The sequence below is a fragment of the Aspergillus pseudodeflectus genome (genome assembly GCF_044049435.1).
Source record: "Aspergillus pseudodeflectus strain CBS 756.74 chromosome Unknown BJX68scaffold_90, whole genome shotgun sequence".
NCBI classification, from domain to species: Eukaryota; Fungi; Ascomycota; class Eurotiomycetes; order Eurotiales; family Aspergillaceae; genus Aspergillus; species Aspergillus pseudodeflectus.
The window spans coordinates 75903-92882 of NW_027263866.1; the positions used below are offsets into that span (position 1 = coordinate 75903).

The 16980-nt window shown below is 52.6% G+C and overlaps 5 protein-coding genes across 5 annotated transcripts; all 5 read right to left on the reverse strand.

Annotated features, from left to right (window-relative positions):
- Nucleotides 1-96: 96 nt before the first annotated feature.
- On the reverse strand, nucleotides 97-4708 carry BJX68DRAFT_272838 (uncharacterized protein; the record flags this gene model as incomplete). Its single annotated transcript, XM_071047292.1, has 3 exons — nucleotides 97-3208; nucleotides 3277-3386; nucleotides 3440-4708. 3 exons carry the CDS (start codon nucleotides 4706-4708, stop codon nucleotides 97-99), a joined length of 4491 nt encoding a protein of 1496 aa, XP_070892794.1.
- Nucleotides 4709-6792: 2084 nt separating this feature from the next.
- Nucleotides 6793-8777, reverse strand: BJX68DRAFT_272839 (putative chromatin assembly factor 1 subunit A; the record flags this gene model as incomplete). Its single annotated transcript, XM_071047293.1, has 3 exons — nucleotides 6793-6892; nucleotides 6949-8042; nucleotides 8094-8777. The coding sequence occupies 3 exons, from the start codon at nucleotides 8775-8777 to the stop codon at nucleotides 6793-6795; spliced, it is 1878 nt and encodes a 625-aa protein (XP_070892795.1).
- Nucleotides 8778-9222: 445 nt separating this feature from the next.
- On the reverse strand, nucleotides 9223-11357 carry BJX68DRAFT_249384 (uncharacterized protein). Its single transcript, XM_071042098.1, has one exon. The coding sequence runs from the start codon at nucleotides 10772-10774 to the stop codon at nucleotides 9620-9622; it is 1155 nt and encodes a 384-aa protein (XP_070892796.1). The 5' UTR covers nucleotides 10775-11357; the 3' UTR covers nucleotides 9223-9619.
- Nucleotides 11358-12867: 1510 nt separating this feature from the next.
- BJX68DRAFT_218623 (WW domain-containing protein) lies at nucleotides 12868-14031 on the reverse strand. The gene is made up of 3 exons (XM_071037862.1): nucleotides 13376-14031; nucleotides 13213-13298; nucleotides 12868-13121 (listed from the first exon to the last, which is right to left on the reverse strand). Exons 1-3 carry the CDS (start codon nucleotides 13878-13880, stop codon nucleotides 12909-12911), a joined length of 804 nt encoding a protein of 267 aa, XP_070892797.1. The 5' UTR covers nucleotides 13881-14031; the 3' UTR covers nucleotides 12868-12908.
- Nucleotides 14032-14791: 760 nt separating this feature from the next.
- Nucleotides 14792-16803, reverse strand: BJX68DRAFT_249389 (uncharacterized protein). Its single transcript, XM_071042099.1, has 2 exons — nucleotides 15097-16803; nucleotides 14792-15021 (listed from the first exon to the last, which is right to left on the reverse strand). The coding sequence occupies exon 1, from the start codon at nucleotides 16711-16713 to the stop codon at nucleotides 15163-15165; it is 1551 nt and encodes a 516-aa protein (XP_070892798.1). The 5' UTR covers nucleotides 16714-16803; the 3' UTR covers nucleotides 14792-15021; nucleotides 15097-15162.
- Between the last annotated feature and the right edge of the window lie 177 nt (nucleotides 16804-16980).

Below are 16980 nucleotides of genomic sequence, written 5' to 3' on the forward strand. Positions count from 1 at the left end.
TGGTATCATCGAGAAAGTAAGTAGAAACAAAGTAAAGGTAAGTAAAAGATCGAACGAAGATGAGCCAAAAGGGCAACGGCAAGTTAAAAAAAATGGTTAAGCAATAGACTCAAACTCCTCTCGCTCTCGAAGCCGGTTCCGCGCGAGCTCGTCTCCCCCATTAGCCGACAACTGCATCCAGTGCAGGGCTAGGCACATTGTATGGGGATCCGATTTGGAGTCCTTGTCTCGGCGGTACATCATCTCCGCCTTGAAAGTATCTCTCAGCAAAGTAAGAGGAAAAGTGACGCGCGGAACAAGTTCCGGGTGCGTGAGGTAAAGAATGGCAAGTTCCCGCTGTGCAACGGGATGACCTTCCTTCGCTGTGGGTATCCACATGTTGGCAGCGTCCTTCATGCGATCACCTGCTCGAGGATACATATCGTACATGTTTGGGGGATGTCGACGGGTGAGTTCTTGAGAAACGATATCGTCCGCAATCTCCACCATACTGTTACATACCTCATCCTTCAGGCTCAGTGCAGCCAGTCCAAATTGCAGGAATGCCGTTCCGCTATCCGTTTTGTTGAGAGTGTCACTAGGAACAAAAGCCGAGATAAACTGCAGATCGCGGAATAAGGTCTTTGGCTTCATGTCGAGGATTATTTCTCGCAGCGCTTCGACAATCTGTTTCTCGGTGGGCGCGGCGTAGTCAGATGGCCGCGATCCGAAGATTATAGACTCAGCCGGAGGGGAGGTTGGGGTATGCAAAGGATCTCTCTCTGATCGACGGCGAGTATTCAGCTCTGAGAAGCTACTCCTTGCATCTCGATTTCTGCGGACAACAGAGGCACGTCTTTGGCGTGAGGTGGGAGCTAGGATAGAAGGAGATAGACCTTCATCATCATTGGCCGTACTCAACGATGCAACGACGAGGTTGCGAAGATCCCGAAGCGCGTCTAGCTTGACGAACGGATTCCCGTGGCGGGAAAACACGTCCAGAAGGCGACGGAAAACAGTACCATACCCGAATGGACCTGGGTCATCCAATCTAGCAGTAACGTCCTCGGCAGATTCTGTAGAGGGAGCATTAGTAGACTCACCCCGGTTGGGTGGGTCAACGGATTTGCTCCTTCGATGAGACGGAACCCGATGAATAGATTGGCGGACTGCTCGCTCATCGCATTCGGCAAAGAACTTCTGAATACGAGATCGCTTCCTCATTTGCGCCTGAATCCTTTTCTGTTCAAGTACGTTGCCGAACCAAGCATCTGTTTCGGTGCCACAGCTCCAGACCGGTGAGCCAAGATCACTCAGCATTAGGCTGGTTAGTGTCCGTCTTAGATCGTCCAAAAATGCTGTTTTGCCATGTGGTTTGCGCTCACGTCGCGGCTGCTGGATAGCAGTATCACTGAGCATGGACGGCGGCCGGGAGTAGAGGCTGGACGCGCTTGGTGCATAATGAGTATGGGGCGGTGGTGTCGACCAGAAGGTACTGCATGAGTCTCCTGTAGTAGTTGACGGTGGCCTGTCGCCAAGGACAGAAGACACCTCTGTATTGGCAGCCGGAGATCTCCATCGGTCGGATTCCAACGAAGGCTTAAGGTTCAAGCGGGGAGGCTCCTGCGGAACCCTGGACGGTTCTTGCGGGCGAAGACCAGAGCTAGCCAGAGAAGGCGTAGAATGAGGAGAATCATCACCGGCCATTCCAAACGACCGCAAGCTGGAAGTGAGACTGAGGAAGCTTCGGTTGCTGGAACCTTCGTACTTGGCCCGCTCTTTGTGGAACAGCTCACTCGCCCAAAGGACTGGCGTCTCCGCCATTGTTTCACCAACCAACCTGTTGATACTTGTGCCGACTTCATAGCAAAACCGGTGAATACGCTCTTCACCTTTGCAGAAGTTGTCAATATTGTTGTGAGTCAGCCATTTGCGGATCAGGTCAACCTGGTCGTCAGCGAGCTTAGTTGGGCCCGCTTGGTTGCTCGGAGCCTTCATCACATTCATGACTTGGAGCTCGGGTTTTTGGAGCAGAGCACCGCCGAAAGCACGAGGGCCACCACGAGACCGAGGCTCACTGTGGGCCAGAAGGTGCGCATAGGGCATTGTCTTGAGTGCGAGCGCGACATTCTTCGCCTCCTCATAACGTCTGGAGTTCCTCACATCGGTCATATACCACATCTTGTTTCGAAGGCGGCCCATGGTCTTCATCATTTCTTTCACTGTTCTCTCGAGCTTTTGCACATGACGGTCCAGCGCGACAAAATCAGCATCACAGCGCTCGATGACGGAACTAGAAGTTTGGAGTGAGCGGACACAAGTCGAGTACATAGGTTCCAGGATCCAAGAGTCATCAACGGGTTGCGTCGAAGAGTTAGCGACAGTGCGGCGGAGCAGTCGAGCAGCATTCCACCAGTAGTGCGCGCCAATGAAGTCGGAAGTTTGATGGCAGTGTGCCATTGCGCGATTGAAACGTTCCTTGAGTGACTGGCTAGCTCTGTGGGGAAGGCCATGGGACAAGGGTAACCCGTGCTCCACACGTTCACCCGCGGGATTCTCGTGGATTAGCTTCACTATCGCCGTCTGCAGAGCTTCAAAATTATCCTCCATCCCCAGTGTGGAGAAGCTGACCTCGTCAGAGGGTAGACTCTCCGGAGAGTGTGCTTGACTATCCGGGAATAACCCCCAGACGAGTCGCATGCCATCCTGCGAGAGAGTAAATATAGTCCAGTCCTCGGCTGAAGGCGGCTCGAGATGCGTGTGAAGATCATGCTCTCCCAAATCCGACAACTCAAAGCGAATCCTGTCAGCTTTGGAGCTCGGTGTGTTTTCCGGCTGCGAGAAGAAATGAACATCTGTAGGGAATATACTTTTGGCGTGTGAGGCCAGCCTGGAGGAAAAGGGCACAGACGGTCGATAGAACCCTGGTTCGAAGGTGGAAGTCACGGTCTTATCTGGATGCGACCCAAGTGGTGAGAGGGAAATGCCTGAGGCGGGCGACTGGGAGCTGTACACAGGGGAAGGAGCGCTGGGGAAAAGGGCATTCAACACAGTGAGAACATCAGCAGCAGAAAGCATCAAAAAAATCGAAGGAGAGTCCAGTCCGTAAGAAGGGCCTGTGGGCGACAATTGTTTGGGGGTCTCCATTTTAACGGACGCGCAGGTAAATCGGTCAAGCATGTTCTCAACATGTTGGCGAACCTTAGGGCGAGCCATGGAATAATGGTGCCTGACATCTCATATATCAGCAACAAGATAACAATTTCGAGGAAACGGGCTAGAAGTAAAAAGACGCACATTGAACGGAGAACAGCGAGGGCTTGCGAATAAGCTTGATATCCAACCTGGCCGAGCAATTTGTCTCGCGCTTCTTTCCTAATATGGAAGTCGAGCAAGAGACCGTGGCCCTGTAACTCTAATCAGTAGTTGTCGGTAATCAGGTGAAAGACGCGGAACTCACCTCTGGATATGTCAAAGCTCGATAGAGAAACTTGGAGAAGAACCACTGCACAAATAAGAAATCCAAAAAGCGATCGCGGCAATCCTGGCGGTCAAGTTTCTGCAGAACGGCCTTGCTCAGTTGTAAAACTGTCTGGGGTAATCCTGCATCTGGATCATCCAAAAGCTCAAGCAACGAATCCACCGTGGACGCAAAGAATTCCTCGGCAACATCCGTCCTTAACGGATCCATAGATTCCAGATCATAGCCGGGAGGGGCCTCTGTATGCTCCAGGAGGAACGCACCGGTCTGGAGGATGTCCATTAGGTAGAGCTCAAACTTGGGTTTGGCCGTCCATCCACTGCCTGTAGCCCACAGAGTCAAGATATGGTCGACAAGAGCATATGACCTACTGGCGCCGTCTGCAATGAGTTTCGCGCAGACAGAAGACCACATATCCAAGCGCAGCTGAGCCTCCGGGGCATCGGAATCCAGAGGAGCTGCATAAACATTAAACAGCAAAGTAGACAGGGGGTCGGTCCTTTCGAAAGCCAAAACGCGGTCCTTGAAAGGAATGGTAGATGCAACGCCTGCTTTCGAATTTAAAGAAGAGATCCTGGAACGGGACGTGGAAGGGAACGCGGAATCACCACCGGTCTCCCAGGAGGAGACAGATGAGGATAACAAATCTGACAGCTGAGCTGGAGTCAAGCTGCATAGACGTTCAAAAACGAACTGGGAATCAGTCCGAACGGATTGCAAAATCTCAAGAAGATCGGCCCTGGACTGTGGGCTAAGCTGGAGGAAGAAGTCCGGAGAGTGATCTAGGGCAGAACCGCGGGTGCTGGGCCATTCTTCCCAAGAATCAGATTGGTGTGTATGGCGCCGGGCAACTAAAGTACATGGTTCCTGAAGATCAATCATGGTATGGTGGAGAGCGATGAAATTGGCCTTGTCGTCATGCTTGAGCCTGTCGACCAGACCTCGCTGGACAGCAGCACCGATACGGACCAGACGCGCCGAAACTCCCATAGAAACCTTGGTCGCATGGAGGCGTTGTTCCAATTTCTTCCTGCGCGCCTGCTTGTGTTGGTTCTGACGGTATCGGCTGGCTAACTCCTCGAAAGAAACCTTGGGGCGCTCTTCCACTGGGACGGGGACGGGCTCCTCAACAGTGGAATGTCCATCCTCGGAATAAACGGGGGTTGGAACGAATCGCCAGCTCAAACGGTCCGAGTCTCCAGACTCACCTGTGGTGCGACTCGAAGTCGAGTCAGGGGAGAGAGACATGCCGGCAGTCGCGTCAGCACTGAAAGGAGCCGCAGGTTCACATGGTCGGGTTGTCTTGAGAGCAGCGGGAAAGAGGTCTAAATAATCGAAAGAGCGAGCCAACGTTAGGAATGAAAGTGCGCAATCAAATGTCGCAGAAAAAAGCTTTGGATAATCAATCGCAAGCGCGGACGTTCATGTCTAAGAGGCGACGATCTCGTCGCGATAAAGGGGGGAGAAATTTGAATAGTTCTTCAAGGCGCAAAGGGAAAAAAGTAAAGAAAAAAAGATAAGAAGAGAGCGAACGTACTGCTCACAAACGCCAGGGGGGACGAGAGACCATCAGGTTGGGCATCGAACATGATGTTGTTGCCATGGGCAGGAGTCCGTGGAACGCTTGGCTTGGAGGGCTGGCAATAATAGGAGGGAGATGGTGGAGGTTGCACGGCGGCCGCGGCGGCAGAGACCACTTCTCGATTATCGCATGGCTCCTCTACTGAGGGCGAAGACGGCGACGGACGGATTTCATCAGGCGGAGGGTCCGATGTGAAAGGCAGCCGTAAGGGCAAAGTCGAACCGATGAAAGTCTCCAGTGTGTTGACGCGGTTAAGGAGGGGAAAGTGGATGAAGATAGAGTCGCAGAATAAGAGCGGGAAGGGAAGAGCAAGGAGAAAGAGACAGAGAGGGATTTGAAGAGCAGATGAAACCACCTGGCAGGTGAATAAGTAATAAATGCGAGGGCAAGGAGGCTAAAGCAGAGCGGGCTTCCTATTGGCACTGGTATAGAGCAGCTGCAGTACTATAAGAGCGAGTCGACGGGGTAAACTCCGAGTTTAGGAAACGAGGACAAGTTAGTGAGTGGCGGAGGAGACGATGATACACTACAGAGCGGGGAGCTGAGCGGATGACATGCAGACTAAAAGACGAGGACTTGAAGAGAGCAGCAAAAGTGTTGAACGATGGAGAATGCGATGCCAACAAATCGAGGGGCGAGGAGGGCGTGAGCTGGCAGGCGGTGACTCGAAGCGGCCGCCTGCAGCTTAACATGCTGTGCTATACTGTACCTGGTGCTGTTGCTGAGCATTGATCATTTTGACTGTCTACAAAGTGTGAATATTGGACAACGGATATTGGACGATAATTCCCAGTCGATCGCTCTGAAGAACCGACCTGACCTGTGAATCGCCCTCAATCCGGGCTTATTCTTTCTCGTGCCAGCTGAACCGACCCTCCACAGGCGCCGTGGGACAATAATAAATGGATGACTCCCAGTTGCAAAATGATGCGTTGGCACTGCATGCATGAAGACTCCTCCCTGCGCTTGTGGCTTCTGATTTGTCGCCCGCCCTCCTTGCCTCGCCTCCTCCACCAGAACGGCAGCCATCCAGAATACAGTCCTGCTCTCGACTTCAACAACTGCCTTGGTGGAGTTCGCCTGGCTGGCTTTCCTCTTTTCTTCCTTCCGATGCTGAAACATGATCGCCTGCGACGAAACATAGTCGCTTTTCTCCGTCTTCTTTTCGCGTTCGATTTTGGCTCTTGCTACGATTCATCTGAGATCTCCATCCATGATAGGATGTTCTGCTACTGGATACAACACACAAAGAAGCGCCATGCTGGATGAGATAAATGTTATTAATTCTGCTCTGCCTGCACGTGTCCACATGCGCGCACTAACCCTGATATCGTCAAGTCACGTTCTCGATGACATATGGATGGCCTTTGTCTCCCATACTCCGTGCTGGCCGAAAAAATAGATCCATCATCTCATGTAGTCAGGGTAAATGGCCCTAGGGTTTGCTTTGCCCCTCCTCTCCATCGCTTCAACCAGGTGGGGTACACTTGACGTCCTGCGCTGTGTGCCCCTCCTTCTCAACAAGTCGGACTACATCTCGCTCGGTAGAATCAGTCACTGAAGTTTTGTAACCGAAGGACAAGGGTCGCGACGCTATACAACTGCGCCGTCTTTCACAACATCTAACCGTGGTTGCTGTCTCGTAGTAATACCGGATAAGAAAATGATGATCTTGGTGGCCTCAAAGTCTCCTCAGGGCGCACCTGAGCCGTTTCTGATGTTGACTGTCATCCAAACTCAAATGCAGATCCTACTTGCAGACCCATTTCTTGTCGACTTCCTTTTGTCCAACGCGCGTAGCCACACTATCGAGTGTGCCCTTCAGCGTGTCCTTGGAGATTTTCGGGAACCTGGTCGCCAATCATTTTAGCCTTGATCTGCGCTGATTCGATGTGAGATCACTTACCGTTTCTTTAAGACTTCGACCAAGCCGGTCTTGGTTAGATTGCTCCCTTCAACCACGGATTTGAACTCGGCGAGTAGTTCCACCGGCAACGCCCGCCTGGTCTTACCGGACGGGTTCTCCTGGGGTCCCAAAGTATGCGATCCTGGATGGCCCATGATAAAACGAAGGGTTGAGCGATTGGGCTGTGCCGGTTCCGCCTTCTGCCAATATGCAGATGAAAACGGGTCAATGGGAAACCCGACAGAGGGCAGGATAGTTTCGATCTTGTAGGCCTGCAGCTCTGGATCCGGTTCCTGTTCCTGCCATTTCAGCCCAGTGGAGACCGGTTCAAGATCTCCTACCAGCATGCGTCGCTTGCCGTTCAGTAGCTGATCGTCTTCATCATCAAGGAACCCATCCATGTCGTCGTCGCCTTCTTCGCTGCCCTCTTCTTCCTCTTCAGAGTCTAATTCCTCTCCTTCTTCGGCATCCTCCCATTCTGCCTCCGAGTCATAGTCGTAGTTCACTTCAGGAAGCTCACGGCGGAATGGGTTGCGCATGAGCCGAGCTGCTGCTGACTGGGGCAATTGCTTCGTGTATGTACCCATATACGGGGGCCGAACATCTTCACCGAACTTGAGAGATTTCATCCGAACTTGCCTCAACGAGTTTTGAAGCTTGTTAGTGGCCTCAGAAGTCTCAGGCGCGTCGTGTAAGCTCTGCATCTGCAGCAGAATGTCCCTGACCGACATTTTCAAAGCTCCCCGTCTCCTTTTGTATGGGATCAACTTGAAAAGTTCAGATGGTCGGAAAACCAGCGGTTCGGCAGATCCAGCAGACTTGAGATATGAATCGACTTTGTCCTGAAGATGGCTAACGGCTTGTGCGTCTCGCTCAAATCGATGTGGGGGAGCAAGATAGGTATGTCGCTGTAAAAAGAAGTCTGGAAATGCTCGCTTGTAGTCAGATACACCACTGGCCTCTGTGGGGGTGTCCACAATCATTCTATCCTCGGAGGGCTTCTTTGGTGAAATACTAATAGGTTTCGAGGGAGGTTGGGATTGAGCGACTGTAGACTTGGGCTTGGCGAAGAAGGAGTTCAACTTGGTTTGGGCCTGGCTCAATGTTAGCAATAGCTTATAGAATTCGAAATAGAAACAACGCACTCTTTCTTTCTTCAGCTTCTCCTCCTCCTTCTTGCGCTTTTCCTCGTCCTTGGCAGCTTTCTCTTCATCCTTAGCCTTCTTCTTCTCCTCCCGCTTCTTCCGCTCCTCTTCCTTTTCCGCGTCTCGTTTCTTCTTTTCCTCCTCCTTCTTGGCCTTTTCTTCCTCCTTCTTCGCTTTCTCCTCTAGTCTTTGTTTCTCCTTCGCCTCTTTCTCCTGTTGTTTCACCTCTTTCTCTTGTTGCTTTGCCTCGCGTTCCGCAGGCGATAGTTTTCTCTTCTTCGAAACCGGGGGTGTATTGAATCCAGCCTGGGTGTGCGGTTGACCGGTGGGCGTAGGTGTACCATGACCGTCCGGACCGGTATGCATAGGGATAGTAGCTAGAGAAGCTGGTGTCAGAGCCGGAGTTGCGGTATACCCGACGCTCTTCGTCTCCGACGAGTCGTCTCGGTTCTCTTTATCTTCGCCATTCGTCAATGTTGGGTGTGGATTCGAGTCACTCGAGGTGGAACGGATGTAAGTTGTTTGCACGTCGGCTTCGTACGCGGGAGCAGAGCGTTTCTGCCCGGGAGAGAACTGGATCTGTGTCTGCGTGGATAATTGCGGTTGGGGGGGATGCGGCGGTGATAAGCTCGATGCGGAGGTTGATGCGGGTAGCTGGGACCCAGAATTGGCATCCACTGCCATTGTTGCTTGCATGGTATACTTCTCTATACCCAGGAAGATCGAGTCCGATGATGTTGACGACGAAGGAAACGGGCAAATTGGTGCGAGAAGGATATACAGGGAAGCGGCCAGGGCAATGTGCCTTACTCGCAGCTTATAGTAGAATTTGACAGACAGTGAATGGACATGGAAAACAAAAAAAATCATGAGACAACTGAAAAGGGTGAATAGTACCGTGGACTTTCGTCCTAACTATGGTCAACAATGAGAGTGTGAATTGTGTCCCGATTCGAGAGTCTCGGTGTGGGCCGATCCCTTGTGGAAGGGACGCGTTAATTGCGAATCTTACGCGCCTGCGCGCGTAGACACCCGCACGTGACAGATTTTATAAGGCGGTAAAGATGGGCAATACTCATCCAGGCACAGCGGCACCATAGATGGCAGATAACTTCATGTTTCAAAACTGGTATATACTAGTATGAGTATGTATGTACAATATATTATTACTACTAGCAACACTCGATCAAAAGCGCTCAACCGGGGGGATTGATGCCGGTCGGAGGAAACCACGGGGAGGAACAAAGCCGCTGGACTAGCTCAGACATCGATGCCACTGTAAAGAAGCAGCTGACCGTAGAAGACAAAGTCCTACATGCAGTGCATCCTTCGTCTGACACGCACAAAGTGAAGAAGAATCTCCAGACAAATGGCTGAAAAGAAGGGGACTGGATGAATGCGGAACAAAGCAGGGCGAGAAAGAAGACGACTGAGGATATCAATATGCTGAGAAAAACTTGGGACTATTCACGCTTCGACTGAGTTTTCGACGCGCAAGTGAAAGGGCATAAAATATGCCCCTTTTGTTAATCGCTTAAATCCGGATTTGCGACAAACAGTCGTACGTTCGTCATCGAGGTTGTTCTTTCGTCCACACTGCCTCGTCGCCGGAGGTCGGCCGCTTTCTTGGCTTTTTCGGCGGCAAGATTGGCCGCACTGGGCGCGCCCAAATCACCAACGGTTCCAAAGCTATCCTCTTGCTCGCTGTCCTTGCTGTTGGTGGTGGCATTGTCCTTCATAGACCCAGTGTCCTTCTGCTCCTCCGGCTTATCCGTAGAAGGATGTTCAGACACGCCCGGTAGATCATTCTTCTCATTAGGAGGAGGACTGTTACTTCCCATTGTGCCTTGCGTATTCCGCTGGTACCCGCTAGGATAACGGTGACCGCTGCCAATGGAACTTCGCCCACTCCCCGTCCGGCGGTAAGGGAAGCCCCTCTCGCTATTCGCGTCATCGTCCGCATCACCAATCTCGTTGGCGCTCAGTCGAACAGGTACGGTCGCTCCGACAAGCGCAGACGGAGAGAGATCTGTGACCTTGATACCATGCTTGCCCTTCCCGCTTCCGAGCGTACTTGCGCGTCCAGTGCCTGCACCGTGAACTTCAAGATATGCCCGCTTCTTATCCACCAGCTTCTGGGCCCGCAGCCGGGGATCCTCCGGCTGTGCACGGTCACACCAAACCGTTGCCTTTTGCCGCCTTAGCAGGGCAACGTAGCTCATCTGAGAGTTCCCTGAGCGTGACGATGAACTGCGACGGATGTCCTGATTTGTGGGGTTGTTTCCGGTCGAGGTGGTCGAGGTAGTTGCACTAGACAGCCGTCTCGCCAAAGGGTTGTGGGGAACGGTCATGCTGTGTTGCGGAGAAGGCCCGGTAGTGTACGGTTGCTGGTATTGTTGTTGCTGTTGCTGCTGCTGGTGTGAATTGTAGGGGAGGGCATTCGAGGAGGATGTCCGACGCCGACTGTGCTGGAGAGAGGCGACCGAAGGATGCTGGGAGAGTTGCTGTGGTGGTTGCTGTTGAGGCCGGTACTGCTGCTGCTGCTGCGGATAGCCACCATTATGATAGGCCTGGAACTGTTGACCCGGCGGTGCTGTAGAGACCGGCTTCCGGGATGGAACTTGATGCATTGGCAATCGATAGTCTGTCATGCTGGGCGATTGTAGTTGTACGCTGGCCATGTAGGCCGATCGACACGAGTTGGGAGGGAAGGGTTATTTGCTTTTTAGCGCCCGGTTGAGATGGATCCGAAAATAAGAAGAATGTCACGGAAACCCCAGACCAGACTTAGGGTTCGCGACACAGCGCAAAGGAGGATGACGAGTGAGTGGTTCCAAGGCCGGTGACTGCGGAAGTCGCACAAGTACCAAATCTGCAACGTTGACGGTCGAGGTGAGGAGGGACAGGGCAACCCCTCGCAGGACTTGCAACGAACGAGGCTGGCGAGACACGAGACTCTTGTCAAACAGCGCGAAAATTGAAGCGATTCGCTCGAGAAGCGGCTGGGTCGTGTTCGAGAGGATGGCGGGAGGCAGCAACGGCGGCTACCCAAGGTTACTAACACCTGCAGCTGAAAGAGCGTTTGCCAGCGGGGAATGGTAGAAGGGGTTTCTGAGTCGGCAATTGCAGACAGTGCAGAATGAAATCCCAATTAGCCGGGTAGCCGGGAGGGACTCGTAATGTTATATAGGGCTGGGAAAGCTGAACCTGAGGGAGAAAGAGGGGAAGGGGACTGAGCTGCAGATAATAATGAAGGACTCTGGGAGACAGAAGGAGTACTAGGTAAGAGTTCCTGCCGTGGTGGGCTACTAGTACTCGTCATGGTATTACCGCAGACTGCTGTATGATACAGTATCATCGTATGTGGCTGAGAGGCACGTGATCCCCGCCTGAAAATCCTTTGCACAGGAGAATGAGTTACTATAGAATTTAGATTAGCAGCTTCTGATAGTAAGACTCTAAGCACTGTTATAGTCGCTACAGAAAGCTCATGAACAATAGTTTGAGGCTCCCTGAGCAGAATACAATCCCCCTATGCAGGAACCTGGGTACGCCCCTTCCACGAAAGAGCTGGAGACATACTGTCTGTCATGAATATCATCTTAGTGCCTGCTACAAGCATCTATCGTCTTCCATGCAACTCAAGATCCACATATCATGACTGCTACTATATGATTCCAAGCCATTAACCACCCTGCTGCGCAGCCACAGCGATGGCGCAGCACCTTCCCCATCTGGCTCCATCCGGCTCCATGTCTCGGGTTCCGGGGCAAGATGACGAGAATTTGAAACAGAGAGAAGAAATGATCGCATAGTGGACTCGACGGTCTAAGATCCTCAACGATGATTCATCACTCAAGCCACACTTTCCTAAAGGATGTCTATGTTTTATCACCTGGTGCGGCTGTGCAAGATGTTTCCTTGGTTATTTCAAACAGTGACCTATTCAATACAGTTCGGACTTGACCTTACCAGTACCGGACGCTAGGAACGGCGCTCAGAGATTGTGTACCTGATTTCCATTTCTCAGACCCAAATCAGAGCGATGGATTCACCTTCATTTGCCTTTCATCATGACGTCGGGCCCCACCAGTCGCGCCCGGAAAGCCCGGTGGCACGAACAAATTGTACTCTTGATTCCTCGATCGTATGAGGGGAACTTGAAGCGAGAGGGGCGGAAGAAATCTGAGGGCCAGTGCTCCTCGTATCGCGAAACTCAGCCGGAGATTTGCGAGCTTCGTCCACGTTATGGCACGTCCTCCGCAGCCAGCCAGGACCAGAGAACCCGAATGACGTGAGCATCACTGGTCTGCTCAACACTAGTAACAAAAATTAGCGCTGGAAAGCGAGTGGTTCGCAGGAGAAAGCGAATCATTCCCCACAAGTCCAGCATCCAGCATGTGTTGAGTTACATTGAACCAACGCTCCTGCAACCTTTCACCAACCGTTACTTTCATCGTGTGGCTAACCTTGATCTGAGACACTCACGCTCAGCTCAGCCCTGCCCTTGCTCATCTGAACATTTTATCGCATCCGGACGAATCATACGCGACTTTTGTCCAGGAGTGATCATCATCAGGCTGCTCACCAGGGGGCTCTGTTCGGATTGTCTCACTCGGACCGTGGATCACTCTGCCGAGTTCTCTGGGACGCTTCCGATCCGGAAATGTCTTTTCGTTGCATTCCTCTCGGCGTCACTTTTCCTCAAGTGTGGCTCGCAGAATGTTCATTGATACTCTACAACTTTATGGCACGATTTGGCATCTATTCTACGCAAAACGGACTAGCACGGGTGATATAATCTCGTACCATATCTTACCAATCATCCCCCCTTCCCTCGGCAACACCATCATCGTACACATCCTCCATATTGTCCCCGAATCGCTCAACCTCGCCAACTTTCTCCCCAACCCACCCAGCGGCATTTTCAGGGAAATCCTCCACGTCGTCCACCGCATCCTCAATACCGCCGCCAACAGCGTCGAACCCGTCTTCAATCCTGTCGGGAATTTGCTCGACCTCGCCAACCTATACTCGTTAGTGTCGCCCAATCACATATCAAACCAAGCAATCGCCGAGAAAGAAAGCGCATGAATAATCTCAAGGTAAGTATACATACCGCCTCGCCCGTCCATCTGGCCGCATTCTCCGGGAAATCTTCAATGCCCTGTTCGAAATCCTCCTTCTTCTCCTCGAAATCGTCATCTTTACTCATCAGTTCCTGTCACGAGCACAACCCACGAGACTCATGGGCCACAGAAGAAGAAAGAAAGGGAACATACGGATCTCCTCCCCCTCATGCATCAACAACGCCCCGCCGACAACCCCAGCCGCGACACCCGCACCAGCGTACAGCATTGTATGATCCTTTTTCCCCTCCTGCTGCACCGGCTGCTCGTAGTACCCTCCTTGAGGGACACCGCCACTCCCGTATCCCGAGGACTGGTAATAATCACCACCATGGCCGCCGTCGTAGTACCCTTGCTGCGGCGCTCCGCCACTATATCCTCCAGAATACCCTCCCGAATAACCTCCTGAGGACGGAACCTCCAAGCTTGTCTGTCCTGTTTGTTCGTTGAGGAAGAACCAGCGCTGGTCGCGGTCATCCCAGCGGGCGACCCAGGGGTAGGGCACTTGGGATGGTTGCGGAGGGCCGGACTGGTATCCTCCCCCGTAGGAAGAGGAGGAGTAGTTGTTTTCGGTGGCAGGCTGGGACTGGGATTGCGAGCTGCTGCCGTTGAGTTTCGACTCGATTGCGCCTTCGATCAGGTCAGTTAGGAAGCCCATTGCTGTAGTTTTCGGGGATCGGTTGAAGATTATAGAGGGAGGATGGGTGAGGTAAGTAAATATGGTGGTGATCGAATCTGAAGAGTGGGCAAGGTGAGTTCAGGAGAGGCGAGGATGATAAGGGGCCCCTCGGCACCAGCAGGAAATAGCAATGGGGTAATCTTGAGTCAAACAAGACTCCATAGGCTAGTTTGTGCTATGCATAGCTCAGTCTAAGCTTCTGCTAAGTGGCGGTGGTGGGCCACATGGTGCGAGAATTGCTGGCTGGCAGATTTCGAGTGGGGGATAAATAATGAGGGATTTTCAGGGGGAGGGACTCGCGCTGCTGCCTGCGACCCTCGAAAAAGAGTGGCAAATGCTAGCAGTACATTGCATCTGTTTCATCAGATTGTCCTCAAAAGCCTGAGGAGTTTGATGCGTCTCATAGTCATCCCGGTTTGTTCTGATGCCATCGTGCCTCATGGCAGATCGGATCGTCCCGTCTTGGCTGAGCTTAGCCTTAGTGACCCAAATAAGGGGGGCATGAGTCCCTGGCATGTAAACAACATTGTCAGGGACCCTGATACGATCGCCTTACTTGTGCTGAAATGAGCTATGCGGTTGACCTCAGGCCAGCGGGATATAACTACTCTGTAGTCGCTACTTACTATAGAAGACCTGTCTTTGATCGTTTCGCGAGGAATACTGTTGGAAGAAGGCGAAGGACCGAGCAACGACCTCTATAAGACCTTCCAATCGTTACAGAATTCTTTGACCTCGACAAGCATCAGATCTTTACTGTATGCATTACGGAGTGGTCCTTTGATTGAATGACAAGTATTCTTCATTCCTATAGAATTCTTCTACAATACTGCACTACTATGGTACTCAAGGATTCCTCCTTATCTGCCCTCTCAGGTTTGGTAAAGTCCCCCTAGAGCCCTGGAGAGAGAGAGAGATGAGAGAGAGAGAGAGAGAGAGATGGCTGGGAGTGGAAGATATTAGGTGCCAGTCAAGGCTTGCTCTGCTGTTTAGTTGCTCACTGGGCTTCTTGGTCTCAGGATTTGGGTCTCTCTTGGTTACTCCTTGCTTTCTCATTTAGATCTCAATCAGAACTCATTTAGAGGCTCATTAGATGCTTGCTTGGGTGCTTATATAGGTGCTATAGTCACCAAAATATTAACTTGCTTGAACGCTCCACTACACATGTAAGTTGGCAATATGACATATAACCTACCTACATCAAAGGACAGAGCAGGTGCCTGGGTTCTTATGACTTAGCCCTTCGCCCTGATGTCCCGTGCTATGAGCTCTTCCCCAGCACAACCTCATCCCTAGCCAAACTCTGGTCCGGGTTCTCATCCATCCACCTGAACCACCCTTCAACCGCAACCTTCATCTGGTCAACCAACCGCTCAGCAAGGCCATCCGTCGCTCTTCTCGACGCAGCTTTTGCCTCCTCCGTCTCCTTACCCCGCTCAGCATCCTCCCTCGCCCTTGCCCGATACCGCTCGTAGAATGCCTCCATCTCCGCGCGCAGCGCATCCTTTTCCTCCGCACTGCGAGGCCCCACTCCTGCCTTCTCAACCTTCTTTTGGAACTTGTTTATCTCCTCAAGAGCGACCTGCATTGCCGTAAACGCGGGCAGAGGCGGGAGCAGCCCCATGCCGATCCAATCGAACTTTTCCAGGCGGCAGATCGGCTGAACCGCCACAGTGGCCGAGATGATCCCTTGCGTGCGCTTTTCGTTGTTGGTCAGTAGAGCGTGCTGGACATGTCCCATCGATTTAGTCTGCAGCCAGCGCGAGACCTTGGTTGCGATGATCTCGGCGATTGTTGCGTAGACGAGGACCGCGAGGAACGCGAGCTGTAGGTACCCGCGCATATTCACCATGCAGGCGATCGATGCAAAGGCGGCCAGCGCTCCTGTTGTCATGTACGCCCAGTGGAGGAGGGTTTGCAGAGTGGAAGGCTCGTATTTCCAGGTTGTGCGCGCCCAGGCTTCCATGTTCTCCTTGGGGCCTTTGAAGATGACGGTGCCGCCCTCGGGCCGCTCGTATGCTGCATAGTGTGGAGTTTTGTCCTCGTCGATGCGCGGTGTTGAGACTGTTACCATGGGCAGGAAGGTGATGAGCGCTGAGGCGATCCAGTGGCTGCCGTAGAGGAAGAAGAGCGTAAATGCCCAGAGGTCGGCGGCCAGAATGCCAATGAGCATCGCGGTGAGAATCATGGCGCCGTTGATGAGGATTAGCACGTACAGCGTGAGCCGTCCGACCATCCACCATCCGAGTCCCGGGTCAAGCGCCAGATTGTCGCACTTCTCCTTGGTCAGCCTGTCGATGTCTTCAGATGACTTGGGGATCGAGTCAAGGTAGATGATCATAAAGTCGTTACCGGGATTGACGTCCCCCGAGCGGAAAGAGATGAGGGGGCTCATCCACACATTAGTGAAATCGAGCGGCAGCTCCTTGAAGACGAAGCTTGAGCGAACGGGGATCATGGTGATGTACTTCGCACACATCTTTATGGGCGGCGAGAGCGACTGCGATGGCAGTCCCGAGGTGAAGTACTCGACGAGCATCTGGATTGCGGGCAACGTGCCCCCGACCATGCTCGTGTGCGGCCAGTGGAAGGTGTCCTTGTCGAATTGCACGTAGAGCTTTGCAGCGCTTGCATCAGCGCGCGGGTTTCCCAGCACGGCCGCCACGCCGAGCGGGTCGAATGATACGGAGTCTTCATCGCGAAGAGTTGCTTTGGGGGCGTCTGAGGAGAAGGGGTATTTTGCTTCGACTACGGTTGCGCAGAGCGTGAAGGCAACCGTGCGCAGTCCTGCCCTTGCGCCGGGAAACGGCATCGCCAGAGGAGTCTCCGGGGTCCAACAGGAGGTTGTCGTAGTACGAAGAACATGGTGCTGTTGTGGAAAGAGCGACGGAGTGGGATTCTCAGCCGCTCGTGTGTTGGTTCGTTCTTATTTGCTGGTGATTCTGCAGGAGAGGGTCTAGCGTCGCGGGCGGCTGGGGAGGGCTGTGTCTCCATCTCTATGTATCGACCCCCCAGTTTTTCTCAACTCAGGTTCTTTTCCACCGGGCGGCATTTTAGTCGGTAACTCACGGGATTCTTT

Excerpts from the sequence above, each read along its gene's own strand:
- BJX68DRAFT_249389 (XM_071042099.1), bottom strand. The coding sequence starts at position 16,713 with ATGCCGTTTCCCGGCGCAAGGGCAGGACTGCGCACGGTTGCCTTCACG.
- BJX68DRAFT_249384 (XM_071042098.1), bottom strand. The coding sequence starts at position 10,774 with ATGGCCAGCGTACAACTACAATCGCCCAGCATGACAGACTATCGATTG.
- BJX68DRAFT_218623 (XM_071037862.1), bottom strand. The coding sequence starts at position 13,880 with ATGGGCTTCCTAACTGACCTGATCGAAGGCGCAATCGAGTCGAAACTC. Across the intron at positions 13,299-13,375 it reads GCATGAGGGGGAGGAGATCC|ATGACGATTTCGAGGAGAAG; the intron begins GTATGTTCCCTT and ends TGATGAGTAAAG. Across the intron at positions 13,122-13,212 it reads CCAGATGGACGGGCGAGGCG|GTTGGCGAGGTCGAGCAAAT; the intron begins GTATGTATACTT and ends TAACGAGTATAG.